Below are 8,554 nucleotides of genomic sequence, written 5' to 3'. Positions count from 1 at the left end.
ACGTCTGGTGATGGCCTCGCATGGTGTTCATTACTGAACTTGGCGCTGTTATTTCTCGAATTTTAGTCTCATTTGTTCTATGGCGTATATGGTGTCGGGATCCATCTTTCTGCTGCCAGACCAGAACTCTTCCCTCACCCACATATCTACGATGTCAACTAGGTCGTCCCATTGGGAGGGCGTGAAAATAGGGTATGAGTTAATCGTGGCTAACTCCTTCTTCGTGACTGCAACATGGTACGCAATCTGTATGTGCGCAGGTAGAGCGGTTAATGGGGGAGGGGGGGGGGGTCTTAGGCTGGCCGGGTGGGGTGAAGGGGTACGGGAGGTCTGGGTAAGGGTATGACCCGTTTTGCAGTGACGTGGCAATGCTCTTGAGGACGGTCTGCATGTTGTCCACTCCAGGGAATGGTAGCCACAGCTTCCTCTTCTTCGTTGGTTGCTCAACTTGCGAGCAGTCAGGAGGCGCGGTAGCACCCTTGCGTGCAGATGCCTCCTGGGGGGGCTGCCTAGGCGACACGTCGTCGGTATCCATTGGCGCCGCCTCCCGCGTTGCTGCGGGGGACGGGGCTTCGGTTGTCTGCTTGGCCGCATCGACCCCCACCGGTCGACTCACAGGGGGGGGGGGGGCGGCGGCGGGAACCGGCGGTTGTTTCTTGATAGCTCGCAGTTCTTCGCGCAGCTGCTGGAGCTGGCGATGCACAGCTGCGAGCTCCTCCTTTAGTGCGGCCCTTTCGGCCGCAAAGGCGGCTTGGAAACCGGCCACAGCTTGGTCGGTGGCGGCTTCTAGGCGGCGCGGCTCGCACCCCTCGCCGGAGCGGGGGGGGGGGGGGGGCGGAGCGGCCGTCGTGGCGCTTGACGCCGCCGCGTGGTACGGCGGGCTGACGACGTGACTCCCTGAGGTAGCTGCAGCTACGCGAGTTGGCGGCGTGTGGCCCGCCGCAGTTCGCGCAGCTGCTGGCCACCCCACGAGGCTTCGTGCAACTGCGCGTGTCGTGTGCCGCCGCGCACTTCAAGCACGCGACGGCGTTCTTGCACTCGCGCGCAGTATGGCCCAGCTGCTGGCAATTGTAGCACTGCAGGCTCTTGCTGTTCTGCTGCGTGCGCTTGCGCTTTGGCTGCCGTTGACAGCCGCCGTTGAACCCCATCGCATGGATGAGAGCTTCCAATGCAGCGGCAACCTGCTTCCGTTTCCGTACAGCCATGGCGTTGGCGTGCGCGGTGACGGTAACGAAGTGAGCCGCAGCGAGTCGAGCAGCAGAAAATGAACGCGCTGGGAAGTTACTATAGTTCAATTCTTTTATCTTGGCGGCTCGCGCATGCCCGCCCAGACGCGGGAGATTGCTGCGTTCCCAGTTGCAAACGACGCACGCGCCAAGAGAAGCAGCGCCATAGTATAGTATAGTTCGCAAACTTACGTTTAGGGGGAGTGCGCAGTTTATGAAGTAAAGCCACCACGGCCGCATTAACCCTTTCGCTGCTACAGAGACGTGCTCCCCGCATCCCGCGCTGTGCGCGATTTTGTCATCACTGCACTGCTCGCCTGTGCAGACACATGGTGTTCCGACTGCTTTTACACACTTATCATTCGATTTCACAAAAACTATTTGGCCCAAAAATTTGATTTTTACACATCTTCTTGACTGACACCTTCTCCCCATAAATGACTTAATTTTGTTTCGATGTTCAACGCAGTTATTGTGCAGCACTAAATGTCGTAAACCATTGCACGAAATTTTGAAGAGTTTGCAGAGGTAAAAGTCCATTGCGTATACTTTCCGTATAGTCGTTTTTAGTTGCCACAATGTTGGGAATGAAATGTGGGCAAGATACCTAAATTTCATATAAAATTTACTGTATAACAATATCTCATTTAAGTACCAGATAGGTGCCGTATGTAATATTGAGAAATACACTCCTGGAAATGGAAAAAAGAACACATTGACACCGGTGTGTCAGACCCACCATACTTCCTCCGGACACTGCGCGAGGGCTGTACAAGCAATGATCACACGCACGGCACAGCGGACACACCAGGAACCGCGGTGTTGGCCGTCGAATGGCGCTAGCTGCGCAGCATTTGTGCACCGCCGCCGTCAGTGTCAGCCAGTTTGCCGTGGCATACGGAGCTCCATCGCAGTCTTTAACACTGGTAGCATGCCGCGACAGCGTGGACGTGAACCGTATGTGCAGTTGACGGACTTTGAGCGAGGGCGTATAGTGGGCATGCGGGAGGCCGGGTGGACGTACCGCCGAATTGCTCAACACGTGGGGCGTGAGGTCTCCACAGTACATCGATGTTGTCGCCAGTGGTCGGCGGAAGGTGCACGTGCCCGTCGACCTGGGACCGGACCGCAGCGACGCACGGATGCACGCCAAGACCGTAGGATCCTACGCAGTGCCGTAGGGGACCGCACCGCCACTTCCCAGCAAATTAGGGACACTGTTGCTCCTGGGGTATCGGCGAGGACCATTCGCAACCGTCTCCATGAAGCTGGGCTACGGTCCCGCACACCGTTAGGCCGTCTTCCGCTCACGCCCCAACATCGTGCAGCCCGCCTCCAGTGATGTCGCGACAGGCGTGAATGGAGGGACGAATGGAGACGTGTCGTCTTCAGCGATGAGAGTCGCTTCTGCCTTGGTGCCAATGATGGTCGTATGCGTGTTTGGCGCCGTGCAGGTGAGCGCCACAATCAGGACTGCATACGACCGAGGCACACAGGGCCAACACATCATGGTGTGGGGAGCGATCTCCTACACTGGCCGTACACCACTGGTGATCGTCGAGGGGACACTGAATAGTGCACGGTACATCCAAACCGTCATCGAACCCATTGTTCTACCATTCCTAGACCGGCAAGGGAACTTGCTGTTCCAACAGGACAATGCACGTCCGCATGTATCCCGTGCCACCCAACGTGCTCTACAAGGTGTAAGTCAACTACCCTGGCCAGCAAGATCTCCGGATCTGTCCCCCATTGAGCATGTTTGGGACTAGATGAAGCGTCGTCTCACGCGGTCTGCGCGTCCAGCACGAACGCTGGTCCAACTGAGGCGCCAGGTGGAAATGGCATGGCAAGCCGTTCCACAGGACTACATCCAGCATCTCTACGATCGTCTCCATGGGAGAATAGCAGCCTGCATTGCTGCGAAATGTGGATATACACTGTACTAGTGCCGACATTGTGCATGCTCTGTTGCCTGTGCCCGCATCTCGTGGTCGTGCGGTAGCGTTCTCGCTTCCCACGCCCGGGTTCCCGGGTTCGATTCCCGGCGGGGTCAGGGATTTTCTCTGCCTCGTGATGGCTGGGTGTTGTGTGCTGTCCTTAGGTTAGTTAGGTTTAAGTAGTTCTAAGTTCTAGGGGACTTATGACCACAGCAGTTGAGTCCCATAGTGCTCAGAGCCATTTGAACCATTTGTTGCCTGTGTCTATGTGCCTGTGGTTCTGTCAGTGTGATCATGTGATGTATCTGACCCCAGGAATGTGTCAATAAAGTTTCCCCTTCCTGGGACAATGAATTCACGGTGTCTTATCTCAATTTCCAGGAGTGTATTCTCTCTTTCGCGACTATAATAAAAGTTTTATTTATGCCAGCGTCATTTCGCTTTTTTCTAAAAAGTTCTGATTAAAACAAAGTTGGCGAAGTACACAAAACTGAATTGTGGACGTAATAAAACATAGAAACTCAAACGTATATTGTCAGTGAGCCGCAGTGCGCAAACAATTTGTGTTTGTCACATCGGACAGCAAATACTTGCCAAAACATAGATCAGTCGACGAAAACATTGAATATGATGATGTTGCCAAAGCAGCGAAGCAAAGAATTACGTCAGACAATCAAGTAGCTCGGCAACGTACGAGCCGAAATTCTGCTCTAAATAATACTTTTAATACTGTCGCGATAGAATATATCTCAATATGAATTGTAAAACAGCGACTGCGGAAGAGAAGATATACGAACGAAACAGATAACATGAATATTGTATGTGTGCCTTTTCATTGTTTTTAATTGCTGTGAAAAGAAATATTGGAGGACAAAATTAGAAAAACCGAAAACTTATTATGATTATAATGAAGAGGCAAAGCACTAGAAATTACAAAAAATTACATTCAAACGAATAAAATTCATGAAGTAAGACACTTCGATATTGTTTTTAAATAAAAAAAATGTTAAGGCTCGAACTCAGAACCTTTCGCTTGGCAGCCCAACACCTCATCCATTACGCTAACGCGGCTCGTCATTCAACAGAACTCCTAGAGGACTCTAAAATATCACGCAAAATACCGACAAACACTGTTGGTAGCTGGCCGGAGTGGCCGAGCGATTCTAGGCGCTGCAGTCTGGAACCACGCGACCGCTACGGTCGCAGGTTCGAATCCTGCCTCGGGCATGGATGTGTGTGATGTCCTTAGGTTAGTTAGGTTTAAGTAGTTCTAAGTTCTAGGGATGACCTGAGAAGTTAAGTCCCATAGGTTCAGAGCCATTTGAACCATTTTTGAACCACTGTTGGTATGACTACGAATTACTCACGTTTCGTCGAAGTACAATAGGAAGTAAACAATTACCACTGTTCTTGATTGCGAAAAAGCGGTTCTTGAGAATGATACAAACACCTTTCCTTGCTATTGCCTGAATTAGGAGACTTATTGCTTGTTTGTATTAATTAATTAATAGAATATGAAGCAATTGGTATAAAGAATGCTTTTTCCAAACTTTCTATAAAAGGAAGTCTGCTATCAAGACATTCCTTTTGTTCAATTACTTTATTTATGACTGAACGTTTCTAAAACTGAAAACACTCGTCCGTGCTCTGCACTGTAGTCGAGCTCTGGCAGTGTCGTTCTCTGTTCATTGGCTGACTGTGTTTTGTGACGTCAGATGCGCAGAACGAACCTAAACTCGGCCGCCGTCTTAAATGAGGCGCACTATAGTGTGCCGTTAATGTCTTAAATATCTCCAGTTAACAGTGCGTTTTACAAGATAAAGTATACCCACAACTGAAATTGTAGAAAAATATATACCAATAAAGATTAAGTGGAAAAAAAGACGTCGTATCTATAAATGTAATCGGCGATTACAACAGTTACCAGCACGCCTCGCACCTGGACTACAGTGATGCGTGACAGTCTTTTCCCTTTGCTTCTGCAATACTTTGTTGCTTTAGACTCGTTTTGTGCGTGCTGCTTGTGAAGCTGCAGAGAGTGCCCCTCGTTTGTCTGGACGCTTCCGCAGGCAGCGCGTGCCCCTGTGTCCTCTCTGCTGCTGGGGTGGTCGCCGACCTGCGCAGTGCGCATGCGCCGCCACGTGTCCGTGGCCTAGGCTGGCCTGGCCCGGCCTGGCCCGGCCCGGCCTGCTCCATGCAGCCCCCTCATCGCCCTGAGAGCTCGCGCCTGGGTCGCTCCCGGGCTGAAACTGGGTCAACGGCAGCGTCGATACAACCCCCGTGGCCGATCACAGCTCCGCAGCCCTGCTTGCCGAGCTGAAGCACCTCTTTTACAATGTCAGCTTTGGCCGAGCTACTTTTTTTTACAAAAAAAGTTACGTACTTTTCTATCCCCATATTCGTTAAAAATGACCTTGCGACGATAATGATTAGTCAGTATGCGACCTTTAATAATAGCATTGTGTGTTGTATTGACCGGAACTTTCTGGGAGGAGGGCAGGGCACGTGTAGGCGAAATTCTGTGTTCGTTGCCCACTGATGGAACGAAAGGCGCGTGGTCACCCACAAGTTTGAGGCTTCTTGTGGTTGAATAGCGGCGTCTCGAAATATTCACAGAATTTTTCGCACGGGCAGACTATGCCGCGTGAGACTGCCGGCCGAGAGGGCTATTCTCTGCCCGGCGGTACCGCCAGGCATCTTTCTGCTGCGTGCTGGGCTATTCTTCGGGTGGCTCCCGAAGACCTTAAGAAACGCAGTCGGGTGTTTCCTGGAAGTATAGCAGAGGGGAAGCCACCGTCATATTTTCGCATACAGTGCGGGAAACGAGCGACTTTTCGCACAGTACATGCGTAGCCAATAAGGAAAGAGCCGAGCGGTTCTAGGCTCTTCAGTCCGGAACCGCGCTGCTGCTACGGCCGCGGGTTAGAATCCTGCCTCGGGCATGGATGTGTGTGATCTCCTTAGGTTAGTTAGGTTAAGTAGTTCTAAGTTCTAGGGGACTGATGATCTCAGATGTTAAGTCCCATAGTGCTCAGAGCCATTTGAACCAATAAGGAAAGGGAGCACCGTCTGTTGCCAGGTTCTGGTTAGTCTACAGCTATACAACAGGCGTGAACTGGAAAATTTAGGCAGGCCTTCCCTCTAAAGTGGAGTGGAAGAAGAAATTCGTGCTCGTCATGATGGCAAACCCGGGGATTCGCTCTCTCGGTGTGTGAATTGGTGAAGTGTAAAGGGGCAGGCATGTTGCTGGTCCTGTCTGGCACAGCAGAGCGACGGCTTTTCCGTAGAGGTTACGAGTGGTGTCTGGTCCGGCCTGGGCTTCTTGTTGTGGTTACGAGTAAGTGTCGCGAATAGCGTTTGCTCTACTTGTAGACTTCCTGCAACTTGTGTTGTTATTTGTTTCAGAGTTTTTATAACGGAGATGATGTTCTGAGCTTCACCAGTGTTGCTGGTTTGTGAACTGCCAAGGCCAAGGGGTTAACAGTTTTCCAAATAGCTTTCAGGTGTCGTCTGCTTTCAAATATTAGTTCTTTAGTCAGTTTCTAATTAATTTCTCCGAATAATTGGGGCTCATCATTGTACGTCCTATAACTACTTTGATGAGGCGACTCGCCCTTAATTTAAAACAAATATCACGTGGTTTTATATCCCTCAATTGTGTGCTCACTGTGTCGGCGTACAAGAGTTAAACAGGTGCCACTAATTAGAACATTAATAATTAACCAGGGGAAGGTAAATGCTTAATTTCCGATATATGTAAATATTTTTATTAATTTTTCTTATTGATAAATTGGAATTCTCCTGCTTCTACAGGTAGCAGAGAGACTGTTTTGCGTTTTCAGTATCATTCTGTGGTGTGATAATTTCACAAGGTACCAATTTACTGGTGGAGTTAATCGTGTTCAGAGTTTGTGAGTGTGGCAGACAGATTCCACTATTCACTGCTGAACCCCGAGCTTGTCACATGTATTATTTAGCTCATTAGGTATGAATTTGTTGGAAAGTTTAATTGTGCTTTGAGTTCGCGAGGCAGGCAGACTGCACTGACCTCTGCTGAACCCCGAACGACCGCAAAAAAGACAAGAAGCTAAGAGGGAGTTTTCGCCTTTCGTCTATCTTGCTCCACCTTGTCGGAAGACCGACAATTTATCTTCGCGCCACATCTTAGCGAAAACATGAAATCGATATTGAAACGTTGCGTAATTCTGCTCACGAAGCAGACTATCGGGAAACTGAGACGTCGATTCCAGCTAGTTTAGAAAGTAAAACGCCTAGAAACTGAACCAGCACCGGCTAGTAGGCCAGTCACTATGCTATGCTGGATCCGCACTCAGATGTTAGCCTTGGTACCGGTTCTCTACGTGCTGTAGAAACACTTCAAAAACAACATGGTGTCCAAGTTTTTGTCCCTTTGGGATGGGATGGTAAGCACAGCTTGATCCCTATTCGAAGTTTTGGTATGTGAACGTTCTCTAGGAAGAACGTAAGAAGTTCAGTTTTATGAAACACAGCTTTCTGTCCTCACAGTCTTGGGCAGTGCGATATCACAAGGAACAAGCAGTGTAGCACGAATCTGTACGTCACATTTGCTGCCAAACAGCAGCGCTCCCTCTAGCACACCTACAGAGAGAACATGATGGAAGCTTCAAAGTGTACTTAGTAGTTATAACTGAAATGCAGCTATCTGCAGAAGTTCAGTGTGGTCTGTTATTATCGTATGCCAGAAAAACGTGGTAGGTATTCTGATACGTTAATTCGGAACCGAAATTAGTTCCAATTTTGAACAACGGGTGCAAATCTGGTGCTGTGAATGCACGAAGACATACAGAAATGTTTCTGTATGTAATGGACTGGGACGTGGGCAGGAATGGTCAGACAAGTGAGAAAGCCATAATGTTGATTTTGTTACTAATCGCCTCTGACTCAAATCGTTCAGTGTGAGCGTGGGAGATGCAACAGATTTGCAACTGGTGGCCCAAATTAGAACTAATTTTTTTTTCATCGTAAATCGGTTACACAATAACGCATTAGCTTATATACCAAGTTTCGCTCCTACATAATACTTGCAGCGCACACCGGACCTTCCTGAGTAGCTGTACTTTAATTGTAACCACCCGGTAGCCTGATAAAATTCTGCTTTTTAGGGTTTCTTACCTCGCTCGGAAAAACGGAAACATTAGAGGATCATTTTGTCGTCTGTCTATTCATCCGTCTGGTAAGACCTCTTATTCCCAGGAACTGGTAAAGATGTCAAGTTGAGATTTATGTCAAATACTGAGGTCTACAGTCACTTGGCGTTGTAAAAAAAAATACAGTCAAAATATACGGTCACTTATGTTACACATTTTGATACTCGCAAACTCACTCATCAAACCTGTAGGTGAACTG

The 8,554-nt window shown here is 49.3% G+C and overlaps 1 protein-coding gene across 1 annotated transcript; it reads right to left on the bottom strand.

Annotated features, from left to right (window-relative positions):
- Positions 1–509: 509 nt before the first annotated feature.
- LOC126235123 (uncharacterized) lies at positions 510–1,205 on the bottom strand. Its single transcript, XM_049943856.1, has one exon. It carries the CDS (start codon positions 1,203–1,205, stop codon positions 510–512), a length of 696 nt encoding a protein of 231 aa, XP_049799813.1.
- Positions 1,206–8,554: the final 7,349 nt, after the last annotated feature.

This window comes from Schistocerca nitens, chromosome 2 (genome assembly GCF_023898315.1).
Source record: "Schistocerca nitens isolate TAMUIC-IGC-003100 chromosome 2, iqSchNite1.1, whole genome shotgun sequence".
Taxonomy (NCBI): domain Eukaryota; kingdom Metazoa; phylum Arthropoda; class Insecta; order Orthoptera; family Acrididae; genus Schistocerca; species Schistocerca nitens.
Note: the sequence above shows the minus strand (reverse complement) of the source record. Positions and strands in the feature narration are given on the sequence as shown.